At 40.5% G+C, this 14,906-nt stretch overlaps 1 protein-coding gene across 1 annotated transcript; it reads right to left on the bottom strand.

The window, feature by feature from the left end:
* Nucleotides 1-4,872: 4,872 nt before the first annotated feature.
* Nucleotides 4,873-12,729, bottom strand: LOC144586838 (uncharacterized). Its single transcript, XM_078385757.1, has 4 exons — nt 11,788-12,729; nt 8,839-8,889; nt 7,553-7,678; nt 4,873-6,441 (listed from the first exon to the last, which is right to left on the bottom strand). Exons 1-4 carry the CDS (start codon nt 11,962-11,964, stop codon nt 6,349-6,351), a joined length of 447 nt encoding a protein of 148 aa, XP_078241883.1. The 5' UTR covers nt 11,965-12,729; the 3' UTR covers nt 4,873-6,348.
* Nucleotides 12,730-14,906: the final 2,177 nt, after the last annotated feature.

Genomic DNA, 14,906 nt, shown 5'->3' with positions numbered 1-14,906 from the left:
GGCAGGAAGGGCAGTAAAGAGAAGCACTCCCTCTCATAGCAAAAGAAATGTGTGGTCCCGTGCATCCTGAGCACTAGAATTTCCCCATCCCTCTCTTACATCAAGAACATCCATGCAAAAGAACTTCATTGATCCACATTGATGATAAAAAGATTTTAATTTTACATTATCACTCCCTGAGAATAAGACTGCTTCCCCTATTTGCATTTTAATTTAATTCTTATTTCTGCCCCAGTGCTTTATGGGAGCTTACTTTCTAAGAAGGTTGGAACATGGACTTCCTGCTGGCAGCTGCAAAAAGAAAAAAATAAGGCCACCGGCACAGGGTGAGCAGCAACGGAGCCTGCGATGGCCCACTCTGGCCCAGTGACAACGCCCCCCCATGGTGATTGGGCCAGTGCAGGGCAAGGGTTTGGAACCTATGCTCACCAGATCTTAAGTCCCCCTGCCCCCCCACCCTAGTTGGTTGCATTACTTTTCTGTGCTCATAGGTTGATATGGTTATTACTTTGTTGGGTTGTTAGTTTTATATGTTCAGTCAACAACTTGGAAGGCATTTTCGGGCATTGGGAAGGATCCAACCAGTTGCTGGATGGCAGGTGGTGACCTGCATGTCTGCGTGGGTGAGAAATCCCCACGTGGAAACCTGGGAGGGGCGGGCATGGATCTTCCCCAGCTCGGGGGGGGGAGAGATTTGTCCCACCCAAGGAGGCAGGGGAGACACGGAATGGCTTACGTCCGTCCGCATGGCCTCCCAAGGGAACTGCCACCCCAGAGATCTCTCAAGGAGGCAGTGGATGGCATTGGAAGGTATTTGGGTCTCCCAATGAGGTGGATCCAACCCAATGCTTGGCCAGGATGACTGCTGTTGTGATCAATAAAGTTGTGACCTCTTTTTCTTCAATTATGTTGTGTGTGTGTGTGTCAGTTAATTCAGTTAATTAAGGACCAGCCAGCTTAGCAGTAGACCATCAAGGAAGGTTTGGCAGAGCTCAGTCTAGGAAAGCCTCAAAGCCTTCTCACGTTAGGCATTTCCTGCAAGTGCCTGACATGGAGGCATTCTGAGAATCTTTCCCAACCTAACAAGAGGATGTAAGCTTCTAAAATTAAGAAAGAGATCTGCTGCATCGGCCAGAATACATGAGGTGAAATGCCAGTGCAAAGAAGGTTGTTGTTGTTTAGTCATTTAGTCGTGTCCGACTCATCGTGATCCCATGGACCAAAGCACGCCAGGCCCTCCTGTCTTCCCCTACCTCCCGGAGTTGGGTCAAATTCATGTTGGTCGCTTCAATGACACTGTCCAGTCATCTCGTTCTCTGTCGTCCCCTTCTCCTCTTGCCTTCACACTTTCCCAACATCAGCGTGCAAAGAATAATTAATGCTAGAAGATTGCTAATTACTGGTCTGCAAAATCAGGCTTTGATCCTCCACACGTTCTCAGTTTGGAAATACTATCAGTATTTGCTGTTGCACGTGACTGGAAATTGTTATGACTGTGTGAATAGAGATCTTCTCAGGATCAGGACTCAGTGGGAGAGGCATTCTGTGAATTTACCCCTGTCTATATAGTTGGTGGCTGTATGTGTGTGCAAATTTTCCAGATAAAGATCTGTGTATGATCACAATACTAACTAACATGCAGAGATTCCCTCCACCTTGTTTTTAGTTTCTTTTTTTAAACAAACCTATATCATCTCCCAGAAGTTGAGAAAATGATTAACCCTGGAGAAAGCCAGACAGACCATTTGACGATTCTCTTGTTGATTCTTCGATATTTTCCTTCCTCTTGCCAAAGCGGTGCCATCAAAAAGGATTAGCTCTCTGTGCATGTGGCTGGAGAGCCAGTTGAGGAAGAGTAGGAAGAGATACCGCGTGAGGATTTTGCTTAGGTGGGAGACAGATCACCTCTGCCTGAGTCTGCTGGCTGTCCCTCTCTGCCTGGATCTCCCTGTTTGTTTTGCTCCTGAAAACCTCTTGTTGGACTTAGAGGCTAGATTCTGCTTTTTGATCTGAAATCACTAAAGACCTGAAATCTGCCTCAGGCCAGGACTAGCTAGACAATGGAAGTACTTTCTCAACCCATTGCCAAAATCCTGGATGTAGTCACAGAATCCTGTTAGCTTATTTTTCTCTATTAATTCCTGAATCTAACCTGGGCCTGCACTTCCTGAATCAAGGAGCTGGCTTGGCAGCACCAACCAATTTCCATGAATGCTGGTTCCAAGATGAGATCCTTTGAACCAAGGCCTGGTGAATCTGTTTCAGAGCTCAGGTGAACAGCGATGCTCGTGGCACCTCTTGATTCCTCCTCCAGCATAGGATAGGAAGGAAGATTTACTGTGAGACGTGGACACCAAACGAAGGCTATTAGGGTTTACTCTTAGGAGATGCAGCACAGATTTGAATAGATTACCCCAATATTTGAGTCCACATTGTCTTCATTATCCTATCTTCTTCAACTCCTCCCCATCTACTTACCTCTCTCCTTCATTCCCTCTTCCTTTTACCTATAGATGAAGCATGGGGCCAGCAGGAAAGTATCTGTATGCTACGCACCCACAAAGTGGAGGCATTGGCATGGAACAGTGCAGTAGTAGGGTCCACAGGAGCAGATCCTGTACGGGAGCGAATTGAAACAAAGCAGGGGGAAAGTCTACTATTAATCAGAAAAAAATCCTGGAAAGCAAGAGATTTTTGGTCCTCAGTGGTCAGTGTGGATCCTGCTTGTTACACTGCTTCTTTAATATTTGGCATATTTATGAATATGCACATAGGGTATTGTTGGAAGCAAACCGCTAGTCTCTGGATATTGCAAGCAGTTTTTTTTCTCTCCTCATATTAGGTCCCTACGGTGACATATATGCACCCTGAGATACCTTCCAAATCCACAGCCAGCTCCATCACTCACAGTCTTTAAAACATACTTGTAGCTTAGGGAAGCAGGCCGCCTTTATGAAACCACTCTTTAGCAAGGAACTCCTCTCCAGCGAAATCTCCCGTCCATCCTTGTCTATTTGCCTATAATTTGCGTCAATGTATGAAGCATTTCACAAGAACAGAAAGATGAAACTAGAGTCTTTGGTAGCAGAATGTAGAATGCTGTTGCTATTGAACTACATCCAAAAAAGGGACTGAAATTGCAGCCTCATTGTCTGCAGCCTTAGCATGAAGCGAGCTGAAAAACTGGGATAATCCTGATTTAGTGGATGAACATTAACCAACACATAGCTCTGCATCCTTATATCGATGCAAAGATCACACACTTCATGTTCTCTCTGTATTGCCAGAAGTTTACGACGAAGTATAATAACACATTTCACCGAATAAGCACATGATTTGTTGGTCATAAATGTATTAGTTCAATAATCCTTGCAGCAACCCAAACCTGAACCAGTCTGGCACGAGTGTTCAGCTTTGTAGATGGGATGCAGACATGAGGCTAACTGCGGGCACAATCATTTGAGGTGACCCAAGCAGGATCCCAAACTTTCAGGAATCACCAATTGTGGAAAAGCTATCCCTGTTGAATATCTGCAATAGGGATATCTTTAAAACCTCCTGCAGGTTTTAAAAGACGTAGGAGTTCTGTGAGGGGCAGAGGTCATAAATAAAAGAGGTAATGGAAAGTGTAAACCCACCTTACGTTGCAGGCTTTGCATCCCTACCTACATGCAGGGAATCGGCAAAACCCAATCTTTTGTTTTCTACTTATAAAAACACTTTTTAGAAAGTGCTTCCTGATGTGGAATAGAAGTAGCATGTTTATGCATGTTTTTGGGCACTTGTTAATCTTTTCAGACCCACCTCTTGATGTGCTTAATGAGCCAATAATTTATAGAACTTTCAAATCTGACTGACTGTATTTGGAGAACGAGAATATGGTGATCCTAAGAAAAACTGTGGTGCCCGGCAAGATTGGGGAGAAGAATTAGGAGACAGTCAGGTGGAGCTGAGATGGAGGAAGAGAATGTGCAGGGGAAAGTAACTATAGGGAGCACAAGCAGAGAAGCAGCATTGAGTGAGAGAGCGAGAAAGCAGTTCTAACCCAAACGAAGCGGGTACAGGGTGAATGAGTGGAGAGTAGAGAGAGGACGAAGAGGTCAGTGCAGAGGAATTGCAGGGATGAGATAAAAGAGAGGGCACTGGAATAAGGGCGGGATTCACTTTCCCCGCATTATATTCCCCAGGGACTGTCACGATGCTACAAGGTCCGAGGAGTGAGCTTGACGGTGTTCTCAGTCTGTTGTAATCATAAGGATCATCGTGTTTGTGTGATCGCAATTATAACTGTGCAGTTTCTTCACAAACGTGGCTTGATGACCATCCGTGGCCAAAAGAAGGGGAAGAGGTAGAAGGAAGGCATCCACCTTTCCATCGGTGTTTCATCCATTAAGGCAAGTGGGGTCCCGATTCACTTCAGGCCAAGGCTATTCTGAGCCATGTCACTTCTGCTTGCCTCCTTACCAGAGACAGAAGATCTCAGTATGTGTAAATGCTTGCCCATGTGCCTCTCTATCTCTGTAAATTTTTTTGTGCACATTAATACCTGCTGTTGCTTCTGGATCTGCCCAAGATGGGCTGCTGTGGCTTCTGCTCCCCCATTCATAATGGGCACCAGCCACCCACTGCTTCAGGAACAACTTCGCTCTGACCATTTCTTTTGCCATTGTTATGGCCAGCTTTTGCAGGCTATTAGCTAACAAAGGATGGATACTAAACATCATTTCCAGAACGGAAGTTCTGACTAGTTATTCTTAAGCAGCTTACATCGTTAGGCAACCCATTCCCAGAAATATGAGATTTACAATGTTCCATAAACTAAGGACAAGAGTCATATAGTTTTAAAATGCAATAAAATCCAAGTAAAAACGCTTTAGCAGAGTTTTGCTCAAAATTTTATTGTGTGTAACTGAATTATTTATTTGGTATAACTGAAACATATTCCCTTAAAAAACTTGATATAAAAATATAAGATATATAATATCTGTGCAACAGTTAAATACATTATCAGTTCAAATGCAATACATATTAAATTATAGGTCTACAGGAAATTACAAAAGCTGACAGAAATAATAACATTTAAGTGAAGATAACAGAAAATGCTAATAATATAACCAAGAACAACAAAATATATAACTTAAATATTAAATAGTGGCTTTAACTCCCTCTTCAGGAAGGGCATTGTGTGCATGATTAGTTTGTTGCGCTTGTTGAACTTAAGCACAATTTTGTTTTCTGATGATAATCAGAATATATTTAGAATATATAATATTCCAAATATATAATATTAAATATGTTAAATAAAATATGAATAAATATGTTCAATGTCATGGTATTACTAAGCGGGCAATAAAATATATTCCAACCCTTTCACACACTGCTGCATCCTAGGAATGGATGGATAAATACAGACAACTATTTTACTATACATCTGCAAAGTATTTCTGATGATACTGGCCTAAATTTAACGGTACTCACAACTGAAGTAGACCCATTGAAATAAATGGATCTAGTTAGTCATAAGTAATGTAAATTCAATGCTTTTAATTGACCTGTTCTAGTGGATTTATCTGGTATTCCCTAGGCCTCGGCAGAACAATTCAGACAGTAATGGCACACCATGGAAACTGACTACTATACTTGCTAATACTACAAATGATTTGAAAGAAAATAGTGAAGGTTAAATATTAATAAATTAAATCATTATTTCTCTTTGATTCTTTTCAAGTGGCAAGGGAAAGAGGAATCAACCATTCAAAATCACTTTAATAATGACAGATATGAGAACACCCTGAGTCTTTGGCCCTGCATGGGCCCATGCATCAGAAACTATGGAAAAGGAGTGTAACCAGTACTAAAATCAAATATTTGTTATATAGCTTAGAGTGCTGGTTTAACTTGCCTGGTCCCTATTGCTTCCAAGATGTAAGGCTGCCCTTTTGTTCTCTTGGGCCTACTTGACTTGAAAAGAATTTTAGTCCAACCTAGTGAATGGATCATTTACAATGTTATAATAACTGAAAAGGTGAAGAGCACAGTGTGCGATATTGCATGCACCTTCTTACCAGTGTTTTCTATACATGAATCTACCTACCTACCATAAAAAGCAAGTTCAGCTAATCTCCAAGACAGGGGATGCATCTGTATAAGGTTGTTTACATTTTTTGTAAATAATTGTGGCAGATGGCATGCACAATTGGATTTCTTATTTGAAAAATAGAAAGGTAACAAGTTTGGAAAGTTCTAGGTGTTTGGGAAATATGCCAGGTTGTTTTTTTGTGTACAATACTTTTTGTTGTTGTTGTGGACGGCTGTTATCTAAGGATGTCAGTTCTGCTGCTCCTTCTATCAACATTCTCTAAAGAGTTCGTCAATGGTACTGTTCAGTAGCGAGCAGAATTCTTTCAGAGCAAGGCTAGTATTTCGTGGACTGCAGTTGGCCTTTTCAAAAAAGAAAAAAAAAAGAAATGAAACATAAGATTTGGGGGCAGCTCTGTCCACCTCCGCCCCCCAAGTGAGGGATTGAAAGAAAGCAACTCAAAATTATTGTTTCCTCCTATGTTAAAGTACATTCTGTGCTTGAGAAGGTTCAATGTGCTCTCAGGTAACACACATATATGTCAAAGTTTCTTTCACAGAAGTTATTCATCACTATTAGCATAAATTCGCTCACAGGTAGTCCTTTCTCTAAAGAAAGTTAATCACATGGAGAAACAGATTTCCAAAGACAGCTCTGTAGGACTGGTTAAGCAAGAATCAGTGGTCACATTTCAAATCCCAGTTCCTTTGGATATTTCCATTCAGAACTCTCATTAAGTGCTGCCTTCCGTGATTCAGGAGCGAGAAGACAACTTGTTTCCTGAATGGCAACAACCAACTATGACGAAGATTATGCCAATCATCGTAAGGTTTTTCAATGTATATGAAAAGTTCAAGGATTGGTTAACCTTCTGAAAGCCCTCCCACAATTAATTTCCATGGCTAGGTAAGAATTGGGACCATATTCTCTTGAGTCCTCATCTGACCCTTTGTCCATTACATCATATAAGCTCATAAGAAGCTTTAATAGAAGGCATATGGTACTCAATGCATTTTGCGTTACATATTCTTCAAGGCCAAAATAGACAGCTTGTTGGAGTGCTCTACCTTGAGACATAATAATGTGTTTGAAGTACTCCAGCAAGTTACTTGATTTAGTAATAATTTCTGTTTTAAATTGGAAAAGCCGTTGCTCATTCTAGTGCTTGCTGCTGTAAATCTAAAACATTTGTTAAGCTGACAATAAAATTGCTAATAGGGCGAGGGGGAAACCACCAATTTCTGCTTGAAAAGCATGATAGCCTTAATAATAAGCAATTCAACTAATCTTAATGACTGCTTATATTGGAATTTTCCTGTGAGATACGTTGAGATAAAAAGAATATTTTTAATACTTTTGTAAAAGTCCTATTCTGGAACCTCTGCCTTACAGTTTCAGAAGTGAAACAATTATAGATTTCTGAATGTTATGTGCTGCTGGGAAAAAAAGGATGCATTTACAAATGACACTTGCCTGGTTCCCTTGCAGATCACTGGGTATTGTGATATTCGGCACCACTCTGCCATATGATGTGCAATTGAAGTTCCTCAAAGCTTTGTCGGCTTGACAAAACATGTTTTCGTAAATTGCTCGAGTGCACTATTGAGACAAGTTGACAGCATAGTCACATCATCACATACTAAACATAAAATTCATTTAATTTAAGACAATGCATGTGTGGGGCTCTGATGGTTCCCTGAACATTGTTGGACTTCGGCTTACCTCAGACTTTGACCTAATCAATATAGCTAAGGATAACGCAACATTAGCTCAGCAACACAAACTCTAAGGAAATGTTAGGTAGTTTCTACCTATTTTAGAACATATGGTCAATATCCTCTTGTGGTTTTGTTGAGTGGGAAGTTCCACCTGAGTAGTAACGCAGGATCATACAAGTTGTGCAAGTGTTGCTGTTGCACAAGTGGTAAATTTCTATTATGAAAATCTGCCCAAAATCTCATGTTACTATGCTGGTGGGACTTCCTGTCAAATGGACACTCAGTAGGAGCCTGGATATAAATAAAAGTTTCTATATATACTGGCAAAAGGAATGCAATTACAGTACTTATTATCATTCATGCATTTGACCCATTCCAAATGCTTCAACCTACGCTACTGCCCCCCTGCTGTTACCAAGCTGGCAGAAACACAGAATTTCCAAGGTGATTTAGGGCAAGCCTTGGATCCACTAGATTCCAGTGGCTTCTTCAGCTTGGCACATTGCCAAAACAGGGAAGGACAGCTTCAGTCTAAGAGCTGGTAGAGTTATTTTCCTTTCCAATGAAATCATTGGGAGGAGATTTTTTTTTTAAAAGGATGACCAAATGCAAAGACCCGCTTCTCCCACCCTTTTTTTGGATCTGGCGAGTGTGAGCCAGAGAGTGATTCCCCCCTCCTCCCCAGCTGCCATAAGATTACTCTCTCTTTTTTCTAACAAAGAGTTCCTTGTCTCCATGGTCTGCAGGAGCAATATAGATTTTCAACTTGCTCACTGGACAGGTTGAAAAATGCTTCTACCATATTTTCTGCTAGAGGTCAAAAATGTTTTATTTATTGAAAAGAGCTGGAATTTCAAGACACCAACAACTTAATGTAAACCACCTCAAAAACCACAGTTTTCGCTGTGAAACCATGTGATTGGGTTTTTAAAAAAATACTGTATTTGAAATAAGTAATTTAAATAAATAATTAATTGCACTTGGTTCATGCACCTAAATAGGTAGTATAGACACTGAACCTTTTGTAAATATTTTACTTACGTTGACGTGAAATTTAACTTCTGTTATTTCGTGGTCCCAGCATTCTCCAAACTGTGGAGGGGGGGGGGAGAGAAAGCAGTCAGACAGGAAAGAAGCCTTTTCATTACATTTTCTGTGACTGAGAAATAAGGTCTAACAGCCAAAATACTACAGATTCCTATTAGGGATTCATACAGAAAACAAGACATGGCTCAAACCTTAATCTGGAAAATGGCCTAACCAGGAAGTAACTCCCTGTGAGTTGGTGTCAAATCCTCTGCTCAGAAATCCACATCTTTGTGTCTCACATTGACATTGAGTAGAGATCAACAAATAGCCATGCTTTTCTCTCCCGGTTCATTAGAATTGGACAGAATGTGCAAGAATTGTAGCCTTTCATCCAAAGACTAGAACTGCCAAATTTCAGATAAGGAAGTACAGTTGTGTGCCACAACTTGCATATTGCCTTTTTTTTTAAAGGGAACTGCTAGTACTTTTTTCTAACTTATTGACAGAATAAATGTGATTTGCAAGGATAAATTACTCTTCTGAGGAGATCAGAGATGCCAAATTAGCAGTAGATACAACCAACAAAATTCCCTTGCATAACTTCATAAATGGTGTGACATTGGAGGCACTTTGCCTCAAGTGAAGAAGTCTCTTACCCACCAGCTGCCTGCTGAGTCACACAACTCAGTAAGCAACATACAATGTTTGTGGTGAACTTAGACAACTTGCCTCCTGAAAGGACACTGTGAGTAGGTAAGAGAGTTGGTATTTATTTATTTATTTATTTATTTTATTTATATCCCGCCTATCTGGTCGTGTTAGGTAGGTATGAGTAGGTTGGTATGAATAGGTAAGAGAGTTGAGTCGAATGAGTTTTGTGCAAGAGCAACTAGTACAGCCTAGGAGTTTCCAGAATACCCATATTTTTTAGTGTGCAATTGTTGTGAAAAATGACAGAAACTTGGATGTGTTCTTAATTTAAAAGCCTACAGTAATTTAGGAGGATTGATATGGAGTTGGGTTTGGGGGGGGTTGTAAAGGGAGTGTTCAGATGATTCCCTGCCCTTTAACATCATGGTTTTGATGAAATATGTATGAAAATGTCTATTAAAAGACATATGTCATGGAGGGATCACTGGCAGCAAACTTCTAAAGAATCAGGACAGACACTCTCATTTGTGAAGAAGGCTTGCAAATTATTTCTGCTCAGTGAGCTAAACTATCTCAACATGTCAACATAGCATCTCAATAAATTGCTTATATCTGTGAGAGTTCTCACTATAAGCACAAAGACATAAAAAGCACTGGACATAATTTTTCTTTAAGGCTTTGTGTTATTTCTGCAAACTACCATCCATTCCCTTTGTGAGCAGAACACACACATTGGAAATGTGTGAGCTTCTCACTCTTGATGAGAGTTTTGTTTTTCTCCTCGCAGAAAGATTTCTCTGCAAAACTTTTTTTTTTTGTTTTGGAGAAATTGAATGGGATCTCTTGGATGCACCATTGACACATGATGCCCAAACTAATGCAGAATTGTTATAATTCCTCTCTAAAATGGCATCTTTCCTGTACAAGATTCCCTGGAAGAAGTATTCAGCTTTCCAGAATTTTGAAGTTACTTGTACAAAATAACAAGAGGGAAAAGGAGTCAAAAGAAAACCAATGTTTCATCACAGGTTAAAGTGATGATAAGCATGGCAAGACATGAAAAATTCCTGAGAATCAGATTTTTTTTGCAAATGTTCTTCATTTCCCTAACAGAGAGTGAGCAAGTGAGTGAGTGAGAGAGAGATCAAGCACAGAACTGACTGGCTGATTGATCAAAAAGATGCAAACAATGCATACAGTATTTCTATTTTTTAAGAGTCAGTGTGATAAGGCAAGCAGCTACTGTAGTTTTCCAGAATGTACACCATCTGTACAAAAATCACACTGACAAATGGAAGAACTTATCACCATCAAGGTGATAATAATTAACCTCATCTCATAGGTATGGAGAAATTTGTTATTTCTGTTTTTCATGCATGAAAACAAGACCACTGCAGATTTACATTTCTAATAGGGAATTGTAACCAGTTTATAACAATTCAAAACTGTTTTGCTTTCTGTTCAGTGAGCATGAAGATCACCAAAAGTACAAAGAAGGGGGGTGAAAGAAGGATGCAATGGCAGAAATAGGACTTGAATATCTTGCACTTGTTCAGGCAAGTCCTCACTGCTACAACCTCCAAAGATCCAGATCTTCCACCAGCAGGTGGAAGAGAAAGTGTTGGCAAAGATGACTGGACAGTGGAGGTCAGTCCTTCAGCGTATCATTTACTGTGTGCTCCAGATCACTTAAAGCAGAGAGCCCCCCATGCAGCCATCCACTGTCATTAGAAGACTGAGCTGCCTGCTGCAAAGCTGTGCCCTCTCTTCCCTCTTCACACCCTGGTATTTTCTTTATATGGTGAACCTGTTGGCAAACGTATCCATTGTAGGAGACATACTATCTGCTAACTGTGCTTTAAGAGTGTTCAAATTCATATTAAGTCTTGGACAGTTCCTACCTCTGTTTGAACAAGGCGGATCAAGTAGTGAATTTGCAATTCATCCAAATCGAGAGTACAGTTCTAATTCCTTCCCTTCTGGTGCCTCTGGTGCTTTGCCTCAAATGATGAGGCCTTTAAAATATTAGTTTAATATATTTTCACTGTGTCTTTTCCCTGTCCTGCGGGTATGTGCCCATCTGAGGATGGGGCACGATTCTCTCTTTACTTTTGGTAAAGCAAATTAAAGTGGTGCATACAACACTAATTTAAACTTGGGGATAAAGTAACTAGTTTCTGGCCACCTTCCCATAAATCCCCTAATCCCTGCTGGGGCTGAGATTCTTGCAAGCAAAGTAAAGCATAGGTTGTTTGATAATAAATAACAAAAATATATTAATGGCAGTACATAATGACAAAATAACAATACCTTCGTCGCAGTACACTCTTTCTGTAGGCGGTGGTATAAAAGTTCAAGGCTTTTCTTGAAATGCCGGGGTGATGATGGAGCTGGAGCTGGAGCAGTAGAAATTGTTCCTATCAAGAAGCAGACCGAGAGCACTGTTGTCCAAGACATGACCATGTTCTTTTGATGGTTAAAAACCATGAATACAATCTTGACTGTCTCTGGCTCATTGGCAAAGCAATATTTATATCACACACCAGAGGAAATAGATAGATGATGTCAGCATTTTGAGGCTTGCCCGCCTCATCCTCCCCAAAATCAAAAGCCACATCTCTTCTCTCCAATTGATAAGACAGAAGGAGTCTTCCCTTAATGCAAAGTGAGTAATTGTTGATATCTAATGGAAAGCGGAAAAATCTAAAGCTATAGCTGATGAAGAATTCTTAATGAACAGAATTGTCTTTCCCACTGGTTGTTTCCTGTACACTTTGGTTATCCTCGGGCTCCAAAAGGCCTAGAGTCCTTAAGGAAAATAAAAACCAACTTTCTCAGAAGCTGAAGGAAAAACTTGGTATCTGTCTTACTACTGCAATGCTCTCTCCATAGGGCTCCCCTTGAAACGGACTCTTACAAACTGCAACAGGTGCAGAATACGGTAGCCAGGATGATCACTAACTAGGGCTGCCAAGTTTGATAATCTTTCCCTAGTGCTGGCTCAGCAGCCCTGGCTTCCTGTGCCTTTCTGAGCCAGATTCAAGGTGTTGGTACCAATGTACAAAGCCATTAACAGTTTGAGGCTCCCTTACCTGTCAGAGTGTCTTCTCCAAAGAACATCAGCCCCTGCTACCCGATCCCCCGCCCTGGCCAGTCTCTTATGAGAGGCCACACCAAGGGAGACAAAAGTTTCCACAAGGAACCAAGCCTCTCAGGAGTGACCCCATCTCTTTGGAATGGACTTCCAATAGAGATCCATCAGTCCCCCAAGCCTTCAGAAGTCATTAAAAGCATAAAAAATAAAATAAAAATCAAGGAAGCTTCTAGAGCTATTCCCTCCTTCCAGCCCGTTACTTAAGGCACTGTGTCATCTTGACTGTCATCAGTGTGTTATGTTTTCTGTTTGGATTTGGGCTTGGTTTGATTTTGGATAGGGGAGAAATTTATTTGGGTTTGAGGTTTGGTTGGGAGGGCTATTTTATATTATTATTAACTGCCTGGAGTAGTCCATGTCACTAAGTTGGGCAGAATATAAATGATTGAAATAAATAAATCTTGCTGTTGATTTCTGTATTATGTTGTCATGAGCCACCAAGTTGCTTCCTACATATGGTAACGTTTTTGGAAGTGTGGGAGATGTTGAAGGAGTAGTTTACTATTGCCGTTCCCCAGTGAGATTCCATAGATGAATGGGGATTTGAACTTCATAGCCTGATTCCTTGTCCACATATTTATGTGTACACCTAATTTTAAACACCTTTAGAGGAATGTTGAAAACAGCTTCCATAAAATTAAAAAGCATAGCATTACTTTTTGAAAGCATACCAAGGATTGAAGTTGAGCTCACATTAAAAGCAAAATGGAATAAAACTGTCGTTGTTTAAATTAATTAAATAATTGCATTTAAATCTCACTCCTGTGCTTTTAAAAAAACTCTCAAGGTGACAAGTAAGTAACAAAGCAACAAATAAACCAGGAGTTAATCTGACTCCCTTGTGAGGGAGTTCCACTAATGTGTTCTGTCACAGAAATCAGAAGCAGATTTGCATTTAGAAATTGCATTTTCTTGTTTACAGTATGAGATGAATCATCATAATTTTCATCCTTAAATACTGTACTTCTACTACATAACTTGTTTGCTTGCTTGCTTGTTTCATTGTGGTGCTAATTTAACTGTGTGGGTTTTTAAAATTATAGCAAGAACCTGTTAGGACAGAACTAGTAGCATCTGATTTTTTTTTCAAGCAATAAAGATAAATAGTCATGGATTTCTTTTTTACAATATTATTGCAGAGCTGTATTTGCAGCGATGCATGGAGGTAAAAGACAGGTTGATCTTAGAGCATCATGAAAAGCAAATATGGGGAAAGAAAAGCTGTTCTTTAAAATGTGGCTAGATTTAGGCATTACCAATAGAGAGGAGTGGCAATTCTTCAAACAGAGGCGGACATTTCACTTCACCCAAAAGGAAGATAAGAGATTATATCATGCCATGATGCAAAATGGTTGCAATAGGTCACAGTGTGAGGGAAGGACTGATTCTCAAGATGCAGGGGATAAGCTTTCTAAGAATTTGCCCCAGGGATTTTACACGTTAAATCAAAAAAGTATTGAAACAACTGGACCTGTCATGTCTGCCAGGATATATACAGTGAAAAGTCAAAATAAGCTAAAAGCTATACTAGTGCACCGTCAGCAATATCCACTTTCCATTGTTCATTGTAGGTTTTAAGTGTGCAGCTGTCCTGACCTGAACACAGAATTCTATGGGCATTCCAGACTTAATTGACTTCCACTTCCAACCCTCCTGTGTTTTCCCACAGCTTATTCTATTCCCCCCCCCTACACAACACACATATATTCTGCTAGGAACCCTCTCTCTGGAAGTCCCCCCCCCCAAGCACAGCTATCTCAATAACAGTGAATATGTGAAATTCCAGAACATTCATTTTGTTCTTTCAGTTCTACTGCAGGCAAAGTTGCTCCTTTCCCTCTTTGTCTGCTGTGTTGCTTTTCATTGGCTTCTCTGATAATGCTGGGTAGCAGGCTGTCGAATGGCATGGGGGCTCTTTGGCTTTTGGGACAGGTAAGGGTACGTGAATAAGTGACACCATAGTTGTCTTGGCCTCCGTACTGACACATGTTGACCTGAACAGTTGGACTTCCATTCCTCCCACATTTCTGTGCCCATCCAACTGCCAGCTTCCTTGATAACATAACTTGATGCAGTAGTGTCATAAACAGGGGAGGGCAAATTCTGAAGAATACCAAGTGTTAGGCTGCAGCAGGCCAAGATAAAAGAAATGTAAGAATGAAGAAGAGCAACATAAAGTGAGTCCAGGCCTTCTAGGCTCAAAGAGAAATTGTGCTTTCTAATGATGAATGATCAGCTGCAGCAGGATAAGAAATTCATCTGGGAGAAAGGGAGC

This window comes from Pogona vitticeps, chromosome 2 (genome assembly GCF_051106095.1).
Source record: "Pogona vitticeps strain Pit_001003342236 chromosome 2, PviZW2.1, whole genome shotgun sequence".
Taxonomy (NCBI): Eukaryota; Metazoa; Chordata; class Lepidosauria; order Squamata; family Agamidae; genus Pogona; species Pogona vitticeps.
This window is presented reverse-complemented; position numbering and strand designations above follow the sequence as displayed.